This window comes from Lindgomyces ingoldianus, assembly GCF_010093535.1.
Source record: "Lindgomyces ingoldianus strain ATCC 200398 unplaced genomic scaffold BDR25scaffold_39, whole genome shotgun sequence".
Taxonomy (NCBI): Eukaryota; Fungi; Ascomycota; class Dothideomycetes; order Pleosporales; family Lindgomycetaceae; genus Lindgomyces; species Lindgomyces ingoldianus.
This window is the reverse complement of record NW_022985200.1, coordinates 581,981-598,701: the sequence shown is the minus strand read 5'-3', so window position 1 is coordinate 598,701 and position 16,721 is coordinate 581,981. Positions and strand designations below refer to the sequence as shown.

At 50.8% G+C, this 16,721-nt stretch overlaps 4 protein-coding genes across 4 annotated transcripts; 2 read left to right on the top strand and 2 right to left on the bottom strand.

Moving 5' to 3' along the window:
- Positions 1 to 60: 60 nt before the first annotated feature.
- On the top strand, positions 61 to 1,070 carry BDR25DRAFT_346228 (uncharacterized protein; the record flags this gene model as incomplete). The annotated part of the gene is made up of 3 exons (XM_033694123.1): positions 61 to 261; positions 312 to 618; positions 936 to 1,070. The coding sequence occupies exons 1-3, from the start codon at positions 227 to 229 to the stop codon at positions 1,068 to 1,070; spliced, it is 477 nt and encodes a 158-aa protein (XP_033542199.1). The 5' UTR covers positions 61 to 226.
- Positions 1,071 to 2,908: 1,838 nt separating this feature from the next.
- BDR25DRAFT_396328 (uncharacterized protein) lies at positions 2,909 to 5,604 on the bottom strand. Its single transcript, XM_033698424.1, has 4 exons — positions 5,207 to 5,604; positions 4,258 to 5,114; positions 3,945 to 4,207; positions 2,909 to 3,886 (listed from the first exon to the last, which is right to left on the bottom strand). Exons 1-4 carry the CDS (start codon positions 5,414 to 5,416, stop codon positions 2,988 to 2,990), a joined length of 2,229 nt encoding a protein of 742 aa, XP_033542198.1. The 5' UTR covers positions 5,417 to 5,604; the 3' UTR covers positions 2,909 to 2,987.
- An 813-nt stretch (positions 5,605 to 6,417) lies between these two features.
- BDR25DRAFT_306777 (ribosomal protein L34e) lies at positions 6,418 to 7,471 on the bottom strand. The gene is made up of 8 exons (XM_033690703.1): positions 7,439 to 7,471; positions 7,369 to 7,374; positions 7,238 to 7,298; positions 7,118 to 7,162; positions 7,055 to 7,060; positions 6,935 to 6,997; positions 6,790 to 6,884; positions 6,418 to 6,734 (listed from the first exon to the last, which is right to left on the bottom strand). The coding sequence occupies exons 3-8, from the start codon at positions 7,259 to 7,261 to the stop codon at positions 6,623 to 6,625; spliced, it is 345 nt and encodes a 114-aa protein (XP_033542197.1). The 5' UTR covers positions 7,262 to 7,298; positions 7,369 to 7,374; positions 7,439 to 7,471; the 3' UTR covers positions 6,418 to 6,622.
- A 146-nt stretch (positions 7,472 to 7,617) lies between these two features.
- On the top strand, positions 7,618 to 16,611 carry BDR25DRAFT_86393 (pre-mRNA processing splicing factor 8). Its single transcript, XM_033699163.1, has one exon. The coding sequence runs from the start codon at positions 7,908 to 7,910 to the stop codon at positions 16,455 to 16,457; it is 8,550 nt and encodes a 2,849-aa protein (XP_033542196.1). The 5' UTR covers positions 7,618 to 7,907; the 3' UTR covers positions 16,458 to 16,611.
- Positions 16,612 to 16,721: the final 110 nt, after the last annotated feature.

Genomic DNA, 16,721 nt, shown 5'->3' with positions numbered 1-16,721 from the left:
CGCTGTCTCTCTTGCTCGTCGCTGCACTTCAATCCGTTTGATCCCCCCCCATTGTCTCAATAAACATCCACCTTTTTGAAATAGGAATTTCATTCTAGAACCAACTACTAAACCAAACCTCGCCCATCCAATCCAATCCATACTCTCTCCCTCTCTCGTTCTCAATCCGACGCACATGTATGTATAGTACAGAGTAAGAAATCAGGAGAACACTCTCTCCCATATCATGGAACTAAACACTCCAACAACGCCTCCCTCCACGTATACGCCCTTTCTCTTCTCCCTCCGGCATCTTCTGACCTCGATCTTAGCACTCGGCTGGGATGTGTGTCCCGATGGAAGACACCGAGGACAGATCCGGATTCGGATTGCTCGGAGGAGGGCGTAGAGGACGAAGAGGACGAAGAGGACGAAGAGGAAGAGGTGGACGAGGTGGACGAGGATGTTCTGAGGGGAGTATTTGCGGGTATCGGACGATTCCATGTTGGGTCAGAGAAGTGGAACGTGCGGACGTGGGTAGGGTTGGGTGGCGCAGGGAAGTTGGCGGGAGATGTTGGCTGTTGTTGTTGTTGTTGTTGTGATGGTGAAGTTGAGTGGGAGGGTTTAGCTGTCCTGTCGGTATGTCTGACTCGGTGGTTTTCTGTCTCTGTCCATGACCCCTCGTGCTGCCGCTCACCCTCAGATCCAGCACTAACTTTAGACTTGGCTTCTCCACCTCTTCCCTTTTCCCTCTCATAACCCTGCCCCTCCATCCCACCCATCTCACCCCTTCCACCCGCCCTCGCGAATCCCCAAACCCTAACCCCCAACAACCCCACATGCAACACTCCCAACCCCAACCCCATCCCTGCCCCAATCCCCCCAACCTCCAAAATCTCATAAACCAATCTATCACACATCCTTCCGAAATCCGTCTCCTCAGCCACTTTCCCCAGCCCCGGCAGAAACGATGGAATCTCAACTGGTCCCCACCAACACCACTTGGTATGCAATCTCATCGCATCGTAGAAATATACTCCAACGTGTACGCCGAGGAGGGCGATGATGAAGACGTCGTACCCCGATTGTAGGGCGAATCGGGAGGTGGGTGTGAGTGAGGGATGGTAGAATGGATGGTAGATCGGGGTTTTTGTGTGGCAGGTTGAGGTTGTGTGGGTGCAGGGTTGTTTGTGGGAGGGCGTGTAGAGGAGGACGGGAGGACGGGGGTGGTGGAGGAGCCGGTGGTAGTGGGTTAGTGTTAGGAGTGTGTGGGCAGCATTGAGGGGGATCTGGGAGGTGGAAAAGTTGTTAGCTCGGGATATCTGAAGATACCAACCTTTTGCATCAGAAGAGATGAGCTGCTTCACAACCGACCGTCTCCTAACTCCTTGCACTTGTCCGTAGAGAGGGAGGCAAGCCAAAGGGCTCGGGGAAGGCAGAGGTGTTCCCTCCGTCACATACCACAAAAAACAACCCCGCCCAAATGCCAACCCTCCACCACCTAAAATACTCATTCATCCACATGGTCTCCCATTTTCCCGGCCAATCCACAAAACTCGGACTATCCTTCAAATGCAAAAGCGTGATATGCCAGAGCAAAATAACTAGCATTATCAGCGAAAGAATGAACGCCGCGATGTAAGCTCGACAGTGGCGGTGTGCGGACACTGCGTATGAGAATGAGTAGAGAGAGAGAGATGAGTGTCGGGTTGAGGTTGAAGTTGAGGTTGAGATGAGGGATGCTAAGCGGCGGTTGGTGGTGGGCGGATGTGGGTAAAGGTTAGGTGGCGAGGGGGACTGAGGCTGAGGCTGGTATAGTTCCGGCTGTTGGTATTGTTGCTGTTGTGGAGATGAAGAAGCAACCTCTAGGTCTGCGGAGGGTGTGGGTGTGGATATCGGATGGCGGTTTTCTAGCAGTTGAGAGCTGGAAGCGGATTCAGGGGTTGGCTTGACTGGTTGAGGACCGGGGAGCATAATGATCGGCATCGGAAATGAATGGCTGTCGGGACGTGGTGGAAGAGAAGACTGGATGGCGCTTCGAATAACGTTGTTGTAGAGTCAGGTCGCTCTTTCATTGGTAGATACACTGACTAAATGAAGAAAAGAAAGGCAAGAGCGGACGTGGTCGATGAAAGTGGGTGGATTTGCAGGTTTCGAAATTACAACTACATTTCTATAGAGTGGTCGTCATACCATATATCCAAAAGTCAATACAATTGCCTTTAGAATTAAGGGATGATTCTAGCAGCAACTTCTCCCTAAAACAATCTTTAGTGGTTCCGCCAATGGCACTTGGCTTATCGCACTGGTGTCACTCACCATTCACCCTTCACGAAGCCCTGTTCTCAGTTCCCTAGAAGAAGAAGAATAATAAATAAAGATTTAAAAAAAAAAGGCCAATATCGCGTTCTTGTTTAGCCCCAACATTATAAAATGGTACCTGCCCCCCCAAAAAGGTAGTCAAAATAGAGAGCAAGCACATCCCATAGCTGAACCCACTAGTCCGCAACGCCACGCTATGTGAGAGCAGTTCAAGCCGGAAAGCAACCCAAAAAGCCGCGAAGCGAAAGAAAATTAATGAGCCCATCAAAATTGGAAGACAAGATTGGTAGAATTTGAGGGTATAAAGGGAATGCCATGTAGTACACGGGAAGCGCAGATCTTGAAAACAAGGAGTTGGATAATATTTGCTTGTCTCATTTGCATCCGGTGCATCTGAAACCTTCCCGATCTTTCATTAGGTGACCCAGATTCCTTAGAAAAGCTAGATTAGGGCTTAGGCCTAATGTTCGGATAGTCTGCTATTGTTAAGAAGCCGGAGAGGCCGGAAGCTTTGGAAGGACAGATTCAGTGGAATAACCTGCTTCACATGTACTCTGGCTGAGCTCGGTGATGCTCTTGATAGGTAGCAATCCCATGTTCAACAGACTAGCTCCTGTTGAGCTTCTCAAGTGTTGGGTAATTCGACATCATGCAATTTGGGCAAGAAGGCATAATATCCTTCGGATTTAAGCACCAAAATCATGAGAAAATGCTCCAGGGTTATATTGGGGATTCCACTCATTCTGCGATTCTAGCATCCAGCTGACAGGGTCGAAGATTTCAAAACTGTTTGCGCTTGCCAGCCCATTCGGTAGCTGCAGCGGCATGCTTAGGGTGTTGAGATGTGGATTGAAGTTGGGGAGACCATGAGCTGGGTTTTCGATAATCGCACCCGGGGGAGGTGTCGAGTTGGTTGAACTATCGGGATTGGTTGGGTTGTTGACAACCGTTGCATCGAGTTGCTCCGATGCCGATGTCCCACTAAGCTGGGACTCGCGCCAACGGAACACACAGTCAAACACTACGCTCATACTCATTCGGCTGCGTATTATGAGGCGGAGTGGATCTTCGAGAATGCTTGCACTCTCTCTACGCTGGTGGCCTTGTGGTTGTTGTGGCGGTTGGACTTGAGTGTTGAACATCGTCGCCATACTCGGATTTCCGACTATGGGAGATTGCGACATGCTGTGGAGGCTTCTACCGCGCGAGCTCTCTTTCCAAAGCTGTGCAAAGACTTCACCGTGGCGATCTAACAGATCGTTTGGCATGACTTTGGATTTCCGCACCGCATCAATGGTCTGCAGCACGAACGAGCGTCCTTGCTCGAAGTTTAATCTCGCCGCAAAGTCGGAGTTAAGAAGCTTAAGAAGAGTAAATCCTGCAGCAAGAGCCATCTGCATAAGATAATACGGCACATATTTGAGTCGATCTTCCTTCTGCAGCTTAAAGATATTCTCGAGGAAACCGGTAGCGGCATAGTATAAGGAGACGAGGTCATCTCGCATCTCGAGTCGAGGTTGAGTGTTGAACCAGGAATACAGATGTAGATGTAGCGTTACTGCACGATGATGGAGGTCTTCCAGTTCTATGGATCTCTTAGTCTCACCGCTACACGAGTCTTCAATTATTTCAGTAGCGCTTACCTCGATCCACTCCGTCAAGGAGCCCCCTTTCCTCTTTCAAACGGTCAGCTTCAAGATTCATGTACGTCGTACCGGAGTTGTTGGAAAACCGATCGCTATTCGATGAATATAGGAGCTTATTGATGCGGCTGGCAGCCATTTCTTGGCGCAGACGAACGAAGAGATTCGGCGGAATGATCTTCATGTGGTCTTCGTCGTCCATCCTAAACTCCAGGGTGGAGTCGTATAGGGTGATGGACGGCTGGCCATACCCAGTTGATACGCTGCATAGACGTTATCGACAGCCAACCACTTTCTCTCGCGGAATACCTACGTCTGAGCGACAATGTTGCAGACAGCCCAAGTCCTCAATCTGTCATTGATGTCTTCTGGGCGAACTCGCACCTTAGTTCTCGAAAAGTCCTGCGGGTGCGTTGGTCGATGCAAGCCAATCTGCATGGCAATTTGCATCATGACCCCACTAAGAGTGAAGGTTGGATCCGTGACAGTCGTCCGCGCGGGAAGCGGCCATGTGCAGAGCAAACATAAAGCCTTGACGACATGATGATTTGGCTGAGTCCTAATAGTCTGCCATATTAGGTTGGTTAAGGGCTCCTTCAGCCGTTTGAGCAACCCAGTATCTTGATAATGGCGGGCTGCGACGCTAATAATGGCCCAGAATAGTAGCTTGGAGTCTTTGGAGCAGATCTCATCTGGGGAACGCATAGGGTCAAGGAACGGGAGAAATGGATGATAGAACTGGTAGTAGTCGTCGAAGAGTTCAGTGACCTGGGATGGCCCCAGCTTCACCTCTCCCAAGGCATGGAACATGGGAGATCCACTACGCAGATCTAGCAGCGACGTAGCAGCAACCTGCTGGTGCTGGGACTGCAGATATGCATCGTCTTCGTCTTGGTGAATGGGGCCAGTCCCAAACGCGTGGCCGTCCGCGGGGTGCTGCGGCGTGTGCAGTGTGGGCTGGATGGGGACAGGAGCTCTACCCTCATAGTGGGCGACTCGCTCTTCATAGTGCGCCAATCGCTCTCTTAATCCCATCATCTCCTTCTCCATTTCGGCGTTGCGATTGCGCTTGCCCACGCGCTTAAAGTTGGGCTCAATGACGCACTTGAGGTTCTGCTTGGTGCAGCGCGCGCAGCTCTGGAAGGGATCCTGCTGGACGTTGCATTTGAGCTGGCAGGACAGAGTTAGCGGGGGGCACCAGCCGGACTCAGGACCTAAAAAATCCATGGGTTGATGAATCTCCACGGTTGAATTGTGCTCACCTTCTGCTGTCGACACTCGTTGCACGCCCGCTTCACGGCAGCATGCCGTCTGGCTTGTGACGCACGCCCGTTCGCGTCGTCACCATGCTCTGGCTCATCGTCGCTCGACGCGGGGCGCTTGAAGCCATGCGAGCGTGCGCTCGTCGGACTGTTGCCATATGAGAGCTGGGCGCTGTGGGCTACTGGTGTGGTCGGGGACATAGAGAGCATTCTGCGTGATGTTCTTGAGCTTGAGCCCGGATGCTGCCACCGATATCGCAGAGGACAGCCTTGGGGGATTGGGCGGGGTCGCAGTCAGCCCGGAATCAAGCCCGAATCGGCACACGGCACTGGGTCGCGCTTCGGGAGGGCGTTTCCAAGGGCTCAAAAATCGAATTTCATTGAACCTTGGAACAGCTCGGCCACAGTGTAGAGAGCCGCCAGCTCACGCGCAAACCCCAATCGATGAAGTGGCCCTCATGTGATTGTCGCTTCGGCAGTGAGCGACGAACTGCAGCATGCGCGAGGAGGAGCCAATGGACCCGGGAAAGTGGTGAGCATGGGGGCGTTGAAGAACCACTCCAGGCGCCGCGATAGCCCTCTTAAGCCATTCACCACTTGCTGCATCGTGAGTCACCCTATCGTACAGAGGATGGCGATGACCCCTGTCGAGTGGTTGGAGGGTAAGCGTCTTGCTAGAATTCGGAGGTCATTTTTATTTCAACAGTCTGCCGCTCCATAACTAATTCAATGTCTTCATTCGTCTATGCATTCCCATTCCATTGCTTCCCGGATGCCCTCTACTCTCATAGCTCGCTTTCCCGACATGGAGAGCAGATCCTTCGTATATTCAACGATATTCAAATTGCACCACGCGGGCGAACCTCGCAAGGCTCAGGGACATCAGCCATTAGTGACACGGATTTCTAACAAATGTCTCAACCTCCTTGTTTACAACGGTGTCTGGATAGAACGAAGGAATTGCTATGGGGTGAGTAGAGGATGTAGTTGCTTCCTACGGAACACCTGTAGGTGGAGTCAACCTGCTACACGTCTTTCTGGTATCACAGCGATTTTCAAGAGGATGCTGGTTGCTGCCCTAATCCACGCCTGTCATAGGTGGGACCATTGCAACTGTGCGGACTTGGGTGGAGGATGAGGAGAAGTGTGCTAGGATATCATGTGATCTTCCCGGTTGTATGAAATGTTTATCACATAGTGCACTAACGAGGCTCAAACTGCCCGGAGAGTGTGAGTTGCTTTGATTCTACTCAGCCGAACATCCGTGGCGGATTTTGAAAGTATGATGCTGAAATCGCCTTGATTTCGTAGAACCCTAAAAAAGCCGGCCTGAACCAGGAGACTGCCGGTAATGCACATGAACACCAATGGCCCTCATTTTCGACACTAATTGCCTCACCCCATCGACACTACCCTCTAGCGTTTCTTCTGCTGTGACTCCTTGAGCACCTTCTTCACAACCTTCTGCTCCTCGATCAAGAATGCGCGAACGATCCGGTCCTGGACGCAGTTGGCGCATCGTGAACCCCTAGTGATAATTTAGTACCAATCCCGACTATCCCCAATTCCAAATTCCGACATACCCATATGCACGCTGGACGGTCTTCTTCGGGCGGCTGATGGTAGCGTATTCCCGAGGACGAAGGGCAGGGATACCAGCAAGCTTGATACCACAGTCCTATGCTGACGGTCAAACCAAATTCCGAAAACTCCAGAGCATCCACTTACGCCACACTTGGGAGCGGACCCCTTTTTCTTGATGTGTAGGTATCGGAGTGTGCCTCCTGGAGTCTAGGGCGATTTCAGTATTGGATCCATTTGGGGATCGGAATTCGGAGAAGTGCTGACCTTGATCTGTAGAGGTACACAAATTAGCAACAGAGTTTCCCACGGCAGTCAAGGGCCACTTACCACTCGGACATTTTGGCTGCGGGTGTTATAGGGCGCTCGTCGGCGCTAGAACAGATTGTCAGCGTCCATCCCCAAGTATCCATATTATCCTAATCCGTGGTAGATTGCAGGGTAGCATACGTATGTAAGCCTGGTAGACGGCATCTTGACGATATTCCCAGAGAGTCAGGTCGTAGGGCTTCTACAAGGGGATGGTGAGCAGGAATCGAGGGTGCACGCTGGTTGCAGCGCTAGAGAAGAAGAATTCGTACCTGAAACTGATCAAATATATTAGCAACTGGACGGCGTAATGTTAAAAGCACGCAGCGGGTCGGGGCTTACCTTGGGTTGATTAAGGCTGTCGTCAAGTTCGATGTTCAACTTTTGTTGTCGCGAAAGCGTGCCGAGTGTGGGCTCGCTTAATCACGCCCAGTGACTGCCAAGCTTCACGTGACCGACGAAGCTGCCGCCTCGCAAAGCTAAAAAGATTATCCTGAGATCATCGCCGTACCAACGCGACCGCCACCCTTTACCCCCCTTGCAGCACCTCCTCATCGCGCGGAGTGAAGGGAATCCTTTTAATTCTGTCCTTCACTCTCATTTGTTGAGTCTGCAACCTTTACCTCCTTTCCGCGCGTTTCTCGAGCGCGTTCAAGGACGCGGAGCTCGTTCGAGCCTCCTTGCGCTTTCTCGAGCCTCCATCCTCAGGACGTCTTCGATCGTCTCGATCGCGAACCCCTTCGTCGGCGAACTGCCTCCATTGTAACTCTACTTGACAGAATCCCTTGTGTCCCCGTTTCCTCCGCTCGTTATGTCTATTCCTCCACCACCTGGCGCAGGCTTCGTCCCACCCCCTCCACCTCCTCCCGGCGGACTTCCTCCCCCTCCGCCTCCCCCTGGCGGCGCACTGGGTGCCCCCCCAACTCTCGGGCTTCGACCTCCCTCCGACCCCCAGATCGCCAAGTTCGCGCAGAAGAAGAAAGAATGGCTGCGCATACAGCGCCAGCGCTTTGGGGAGAAGCGAAAAGCTGGTTTCATCGAGACTCAAAAGACGGACATGCCCACGGAGCATATGCGTAAGATCTTCAGGGATATTGGAGACGTTTCACAAAAGAAGTTCACGAGTGAGAAACGGGCTTACCTAGGAGCTCTCAAATTCATGCCGCATGCCGTGTTGAAGCTATTGGAAAACATGCCGATGCCCTGGGAGAGCGAGAGACAGGTGAAGGTGCTTTATCATACAAGTGGATGCTTGACCTTGGTCAATGAGGTTCCGCGTGTCATCGAACCCGTCTTTCATGCGCAATGGGCAACCATGTGGTTGTGTATGCGTAAAGAGAAGAGCGATAGACGGCACTTCAAGCGAATGAGGTTCCCGCCGTTTGACGACGAGGAACCACCGCTCAACTACTCGGAAAACATCGAGGATGTTGACCCACTGGAACCGATTCGTTTGGAGCTGGATGAGAGTGAGGATGGTCCAGTAATGGAGTGGTTTTACGAGCATCGAGCGCTGATCGAATCACCTCACGTGAATGGACCAAGCTACAAGGAATGGCATTTGGATCTGCCCCAAATGGCGACCCTATACCGTCTCAGCCGTCAGTTGTTGAGCGATCTGGTGGACAAGAACTACTTCCACATGTTCGACCTTGACAGCTTTCTCACAGCCAAAGCCTTGAATGTGGCAATTCCAGGAGGGCCTCGTTTCGAACCACTTTACAAGGACATTGATCCAAATGATGAAGATTTTGGAGAGTTCAATGCGATCGACCGGATAATTTTCCGAGCACCCATCCGGACCGAATACCGCGTTTCATTCCCTTTCCTATACAATTCGCTGCCCCGCAGCGTTGAGTTGGCTTGGTATTCCTATCCACAGGTAGTTTACGTCCGAGCCGAAGACCCGAGCCTCCCAGCGTTCTACTTCGACCCGGTCATAAATCCAATCTCACAGAGAGCTGTTGCGCCTAAGAACATTACATTCTGCCACGAGGATGAAGTGTTTGGATTCGGTAATAACGAGGATGAGGAATTCGAGCTGCCTGATGACGTAGTAGCGTTTATGGGGGATGAGACACTCTCTACTGATGAAACCGCGTCAGCTATTGCCCTCTGGTGGGCCCCTCATCCTTTTGATAAGCGGTCGGGTAAAATGGTGCGAGCCCAAGACGTACCGCTCGTCAAGCAGTGGTATCTCGAGCACGTGCCTTCAGGCCAACCTGTAAAAGTCCGGGTGTCCTACCAGAAGCTCCTTAAGACATATGTCCTCAATGAACTCCACAAGAAGCAACCGAAGGCAATGAACCGACAGAACCTGATGCGTACCCTGAAGACGACGAAATTTTTCCAGCAGACAACTTGCGACTGGGTTGAGGCCGGCCTCCAGGTCTGTCGACAGGGCTTCAATATGCTGAATCTTTTGATCCACCGGAAAAACTTAACCTATCTTCATCTTGATTTCAACTTCAATTTAAAGCCAGTCAAGACCCTGACGACTAAAGAGAGGAAGAAGTCACGATTCGGAAATGCATTCCATCTTATGCGAGAAATTCTTCGGTTGACGAAGCTGATCGTTGATGCCCAAGTTCAGTATCGTCTTGGTAACATCGATGCTTTCCAGCTTGCGGATGGTATTCTGTATGCATTCAACCATGTTGGCCAGCTTACGGGTATGTATCGATACAAGTACAAGCTCATGCATCAAATTCGGTCCTGCAAAGACTTGAAACATTTGATCTACTATCGGTTCAACTCAGGTCCCGTCGGAAAAGGTCCAGGTTGCGGTTTCTGGGCCCCAGCTTGGCGAGTGTGGCTTTTCTTTATGCGTGGCATCATCCCTCTTCTGGAGCGCTGGCTAGGAAACCTTCTGTCGCGTCAGTTCGAAGGCCGTCACAGCAAGGGCGTCGCCAAGACCGTTACGAAACAGCGTGTTGAGTCTCATTTCGATTTGGAACTCCGTGCTGCTGTCATGACCGATCTGATGGACATGATGCCAGAAGGCATCAAACAGAATAAAGTCAACACCGTTCTTCAGCATCTCTCAGAGGCATGGCGATGCTGGAAGAGTAATATTCCCTGGAAAGTTCCTGGTCTACCAGCTCCCATTGAGAACATCATCCTTCGTTATGTCAAGAGCAAAGCCGATTGGTGGATATCAGTTGCTCATTATAATCGCGAGCGCATCCGACGAGGTGCTACCGTGGACAAGACTGTTGCGAAGAAGAACTTGGGTCGGCTGACGCGTCTATGGCTGAAGGCCGAGCAGGAACGACAGCACAACTACATGAAGGACGGGCCATACGTCTCATCCGAGGAGGCTGTTGCTATCTACACGACGATGGTGCATTGGCTGGAAGCGAGGAAATTCCAGCCAATTCCCTTCCCCAGTGTGTCCTATAAGCACGACACCAAAATCCTCATTCTCGCCCTCGAGCGCCTTCGTGAGGCATACTCTGTCAAGGGCCGTCTCAATCAGAGTCAACGCGAGGAGCTTGCGTTGATTGAGCAGGCTTATGATTCACCTGGAACTACACTGGCAAGGATCAAACGCTTTTTGCTCACCCAGCGAGCCTTCAAAGAGGTTGGAATCGATATGAATGATAACTACAGCAATATCAATCCGGTCTATGATATCGAACCGATGGAGAAGATCACCGATGCGTACCTAGATCAATACCTGTGGTACCAGGCCGACCAGCGTCACCTCTTTCCGGGTTGGATCAAGCCTTCCGACTCCGAAGTTCCACCCCTTTTAACATATAAATGGGCACAAGGCATCAATAACCTTGACAAGGTCTGGGAATATCAGGATGGCGAGTGCAACGTCATGATTGAAACACAACTCTCGAAAGTCTACGAAAAGATTGATATTACCATGTTAAATCGTCTCCTGCGATTAATCATGGATCATAATCTTGCAGATTACATTACCGCCAAGAATAATGTCCAGCTCAATTACAAGGACATGAATCACACCAACGTATATGGCATGATTCGAGGCCTCCAGTTTTCAGGATTCGTATTCCAGTACTACGGTTTGGTTCTCGATATCCTCCTGCTTGGTCTTCAGCGAGCAAATGAGATCGCTGGTCCCCCAGAGAGTCCGAATGACTTCCTCCAGTTCAGAGACCGAGCGACCGAGGTACGCCACCCCATCCGGCTATATACGAGATACATCGATCGCATTTGGGTGTTCTTCCGATTTACGGCTGAAGAATCTCGAGACTTGATCCAGCGTTTCTTAACTGAGCAACCCGACCCGAATTTTGAAAATGTCATTGGATACCGCAACAAGAAATGCTGGCCTCGTGACTCAAGAATGCGTTTAATGCGCCATGATGTCAACCTTGGCCGTGCTGTCTTCTGGGACTTGAAGAATCGCCTCCCTAGGTCCGTTACAACAATCGAATGGGATGACACCTTCGCTAGTGTCTACAGTCGTGACAATCCAAATCTCCTCTTCTCTATGTGTGGCTTCGAGGTTCGCATTCTACCAAAGATTCGTAATTTAGGCGAAGAATTCCCAGTCAAGGACAGTGTTTGGTCACTCGTAGATAATACCACGAAGGAACGAACTGCCCATGCTTTCCTGCAGGTGACTGAAGAAGACATCCAGAAGTTCAACAACCGTATCCGTCAAATTCTGATGTCTTCTGGCTCCACAACCTTCACCAAGATCGCTAACAAATGGAACACTACGCTCATCGCACTCTTCACCTACTATCGCGAAGCCGCAGTGTCGACTGTAAATCTACTAGACACGATCGTCAAGTGCGAGACAAAGATCCAGACTCGAGTCAAGATCGGACTCAACTCGAAGATGCCGTCGCGTTTCCCTCCTGCTGTCTTCTACACACCCAAGGAACTGGGTGGGTTGGGAATGATCTCTGGGTCACACATTCTCATCCCAACGAGCGACAAGCGATGGTCAAAACAGACTGACACTGGAGTGACGCACTATCGTGCTGGCATGTCTCATGATGAGGAAACTCTTATTCCAAACATTTTTCGGTACATCATCCCATGGGAGTCCGAGTTCATTGACTCACAGCGTGTCTGGATGGAATATTCTCAAAAGCGCCAAGAGGCAAATCAACAGAACCGGCGTTTGACGCTTGAGGATCTTGAAGACAGCTGGGACAGAGGTTTACCTCGTATCAACACACTCTTCCAAAAGGACCGTAGCACTTTGAGCTTCGATAAAGGATTCCGCGCCAGGACGGAGTTCAAGATCTACCAGCATATGAAGAGCAATCCATTCTGGTGGACGAGCCAGCGCCATGATGGCAAGCTTTGGAACTTGAATGCATATCGAACCGATGTCATTCAAGCTCTGGGTGGTGTCGAGACAATTCTCGAGCATACACTTTTCAAAGCCACTGCGTTCCCCTCCTGGGAAGGCCTCTTTTGGGAAAAGGCTTGTCTCGCCAATGGGACTCAGCTTCTGCGGTACGACGGTACAAAGGTTGCGGTCGAAGACGTTAAAGAAGGGGATCTACTGCTAGGTCCAGATGGAGGGCCTCGACGCGCATTCAACGTCGTCAAAGGCACAGACCGCCTCTATCGCATCAAAGTAGGTGCTCACAAGGAGGATCTTGTTGTGACGGCAAATCATATCTTGGTCCTACACCGGAAGAAGAGCCACGGGAACGAAGACGAAGGATCTGAGCACTACGATACTATTGAGATGATTGCCGCTGACTTTGCCGCTCTCGACCCCACAGAGAGAAGCAAGTATCTGCTTTTCAGGTCTCCTGGTTTTGAGCTGCCTGAGCTGGCCGTGCCCGTCAATCCTTACTTTCTAGGGCTTTGGCTCGGAGATGGTAGCCCTAGTAGTACTACTGTCGACCCCAACCATGAATATGTCGTCCGAGAGTTCCTCGCTTGTTACGCTGCTGAACTTGATCTCCATCTGCGGTTCCACCTTCCTGTTCCTGGCGTTGAAGTACTTAAGCAGCCAACCGAGCGCCAGGCACGGCAGACGATCATTAATCAGCGCCTTGCTGCTGGATGGAAATTCCACCCCCACCGCATCTCCGGCCAGAGTCGAGTATGGCAAGATTCCTCCAAGGCAAGAATTGAGGCCACAGATCTGATAGAGGAGAAAGAGCAGGATTTGGACATCGATTTGGACATGATCGATGGCTCTTGTGATGGCGAGATGAGCGACAATGAGGATCTGAACAGTGACAACGTAAATATCACCACCCAAGATATTCGCGGCCGGTCATCGCGCTTTAAGAGTAAACGTGTTACTCACTTGCAGTCCGGTCACCGAGTATATGGCGATCTACAGCCCAAGGAGGAAGAGGAACTTGCGCATCAAGTCGTTGACCGCAATACAACCGCCACTGCTGTTAACACGCTTCTTCTTGCGCTCGACGAACTTGCGCGTGGGGCATCTGGCCTCGAGGCCGACAAGAAGCGTATCCCGCCGGTCTATATGAGAAATTCACGACCTGTTCGTCTCGCCGTCCTTGCAGGATTGCTTGACACCAATGGCTGGTATGTCTACCCGAAGAACATGTTCGGCTTCAACTTGAGCGAAATTCGATATTCAGATCTTTTCTGGGATACGGTTGCCCTAGCGCGATCATTGGGTTTTGACGTCAGCACCACACGGCGCATGATGTGGAATTCCACACGAACGAAGCAATCCCCTCAGCTATTTGCTCAGATCTTCGGCAACTTGGGTGAGATCCCTTGTCTCCTCGCGCGTAAGAAAGGTGTCGCACACGTTATCCCTCAAGCCCACAGCTTTGTTGTCAAAGATATCGTCCTCGAACCTGAGCCCATGGGCTGGGCCGGCTTCCGAGTGGATCAAGACCATCTCTACTTGCGACATGACTACCTTGTGCTTCATAACAGTGGATTTGAGGAATCCATGAAATTCAAGAAACTCACTAACGCTCAGCGATCGGGTCTAAACCAGATCCCCAACCGCCGATTTACGCTGTGGTGGTCTCCTACGATCAATCGAGCCAACGTCTACGTCGGCTTCCAGGTCCAACTTGACTTGACTGGCATCTTCTTGCATGGCAAGATTCCAACCTTGAAGATCTCTTTAATCCAGATCTTCCGTGCTCATTTGTGGCAGAAGATCCACGAATCCGTAGTGATGGATTTGTGCCAAGTATTTGACCAAGAGCTCGAAGCTCTTGGAATCGAAACCGTCCAAAAGGAGACCATTCATCCTCGTAAATCTTACAAGATGAACAGCTCATGTGCGGACATCCTCCTGTTCGCGAGTCACAAATGGAGTGTTTCTCCTCCTTCGTTGCTGTACGACACCAAGGACTCGATGACAGCAACGACTACGAACAAGTTCTGGATCGACGTACAGCTCCGATACGGTGACTACGATTCCCACGACATCGAACGCTACGTTCGCGCCAAGTATCTCGATTATACTACCGACAGCATGAGTATATATCCTTCAGCGACCGGTTTGATGATTGGAATCGACTTGGCATACAACTTATATTCAGCCTATGGACAGTACTTCCCTGGTCTGAAGCAGCTCATCCAACAAGCTATGGCCAAGGTCATGAAAGCAAACCCAGCCTTGTATGTCCTTCGTGAGCGTATTCGAAAGGGCCTCCAACTGTACGCGTCGGAGAGTAACCAGGAGTTCTTGAATTCCCAGAATTACTCAGAGCTGTTCAGCAACCAGGTTCAACTTTTCATCGACGACACCAACGTTTACCGTGTGACTATCCACAAAACTTTCGAAGGCAATTTGACCACGAAGCCCATCAACGGTGCCATCTTCATCTTCAACCCCCGGACTGGACAACTATTCCTCAAGATCATCCACACGAGCGTTTGGGCCGGACAGAAGCGTCTTGGTCAATTGGCAAAATGGAAGACTGCAGAAGAAGTTGCCGCTCTAATTCGATCACTTCCCGTCGAAGAACAGCCCAAGCAACTCATCGTTACCAGGAAAGGTCTGTTGGACCCTCTTGAGGTTCATCTGTTGGATTTCCCCAACATTTCTATTCGTGCCTCAGAACTCCAGCTCCCCTTCCAAGCTGCCATGAAGGTCGAGAAGCTCGGCGACATGATCCTCCGAGCTACCGGGCCGCAGATGGTACTTTTTAATCTCTACGATGAATGGTTGAAGACAATTTCCTCCTACACAGCATTCTCGCGACTTATTTTGATCCTGCGTGCCCTCCACGTTAATCAAGACAAGACGAAACTTTTATTGCGTCCGGACAAGACCGTCATCACACAAGAACATCATATTTGGCCATCTCTTGCTGACGAAGATTGGATCAAAGTTGAAGTGCAACTTCGCGATCTCATTCTAAATGACTATGGCAAGAAGAACAACGTAAATACCTCATCGCTGACCAGCAGCGAAGTTCGTGACATAATTCTGGGTATGGAGATCTCTGCGCCATCTATGCAGCGTCAAGCAGCTGCCGAGATCGACAAGCAGCAAGAGGAGCAGCAGCAGCTCACAGCCGTGACGACAAAGACTCAAAATGTCCTTGGCGAGGAGATCGTCGTCACGACTACGTCCAATTACGAACAGGCATCGTTTGCATCTAAGACAGAGTGGCGCACACGCGCTGTGGCAACATCAAATCTCCGCACTCGTGCCAATAATATCTACATTAATTCCGAGGATGTCAAAGAGGAAGGACACTTCACCTACATCATGCCAAAGAACATGCTCAAACGCTTCATCACTATTGCCGACTTACGTGTTCAGGTTGCCGGCTATGTGTACGGCAAGTCACCGCCAGACAATGACCAGGTCAAGGAGATATGCGCTATTGTCATGGTTCCTCAGGTTGGAAATACACGGGATGTCCATCTGCCGCAGATGCTTCCCCAACACGAATACCTCGACGACCTTGAACCTTTGGGACTCATCCACACGGTCAGCGGGAACGAACCCCCGTATATGCAGGCCAGTGATGTCACTCAGCATGCCAAGCTGATGCAAGCTCATTCGAGTTGGGACAGGAAGACAGTTTCGATGACTGTGTCCTTCACACCAGGCTCCGTCTCCCTCGCCGCTTGGGGATTAACGCCAAATGGATACAAATGGGGTGCCGAGAACAGGGACACATTGTCAGACAATCCAGCAGGGTTCTCTACTTCATTTGGCGAGAAGTGCCAGCTCCTACTCAGTGACAAGATTCGAGGATACTTCCTCATCCCGGAGAACGGTGCGTGGAACTATAGCTTCATGGGAAGCAGCTTCTCGAATGTGGAGAAGAAGCCGATTCACGTGCGCATGGACACCCCAGCTAGGTTCTACGATAGTATTCATCGTCCTCTGCATTATCACACATTTGCTGAGCTGGAGGATGTTTGGGTTGACAGGGATAATCAATTTGATTAGTGAGGATGGGTATTGGCATGGTTGTGGCGTTTGGTTGGGTAATGGCATTTTAGAAATGCAACTGTATTACTGTTGTGTTTTTGTAGCCGGATAGGACCGCGGAGTGGTCATAAAATAGTTCAATGCATATCCGATAGCTTTTTTTGCATTCGAATGTTACGAATACCCCTTATCGCCACTTTCATGTATCTTACACCGCTCCTGCCACGAACCCATATCGAAAGGCTGCAGCCCTAGTTTTAGAGAAAGCACCGTTGACAGACT

Excerpts from the sequence above, each read along its gene's own strand:
- BDR25DRAFT_396328 (XM_033698424.1), bottom strand. The coding sequence starts at position 5,416 with ATGCTCTCTATGTCCCCGACCACACCAGTAGCCCACAGCGCCCAGCTC. Across the intron at positions 5,115-5,206 it reads ACGAGTGTCGACAGCAGAAG|CTCAAATGCAACGTCCAGCA; the intron begins GTGAGCACAATT and ends CTGTCCTGCCAG. Across the intron at positions 3,887-3,944 it reads CCTTGACGGAGTGGATCGAG|AACTGGAAGACCTCCATCAT; the intron begins GTAAGCGCTACT and ends AGAGATCCATAG.
- BDR25DRAFT_86393 (XM_033699163.1), top strand. The coding sequence starts at position 7,908 with ATGTCTATTCCTCCACCACCTGGCGCAGGCTTCGTCCCACCCCCTCCA.
- BDR25DRAFT_306777 (XM_033690703.1), bottom strand. The coding sequence starts at position 7,261 with ATGCCGTCTACCAGGCTTACATAC. Across the intron at positions 7,163-7,237 it reads CGTCTACCAGGCTTACATAC|CGCCGACGAGCGCCCTATAA; the intron begins GTATGCTACCCT and ends AATCTGTTCTAG. Across the intron at positions 6,735-6,789 it reads ACCGTCCAGCGTGCATATGG|GGGTTCACGATGCGCCAACT; the intron begins GTATGTCGGAAT and ends AATTATCACTAG.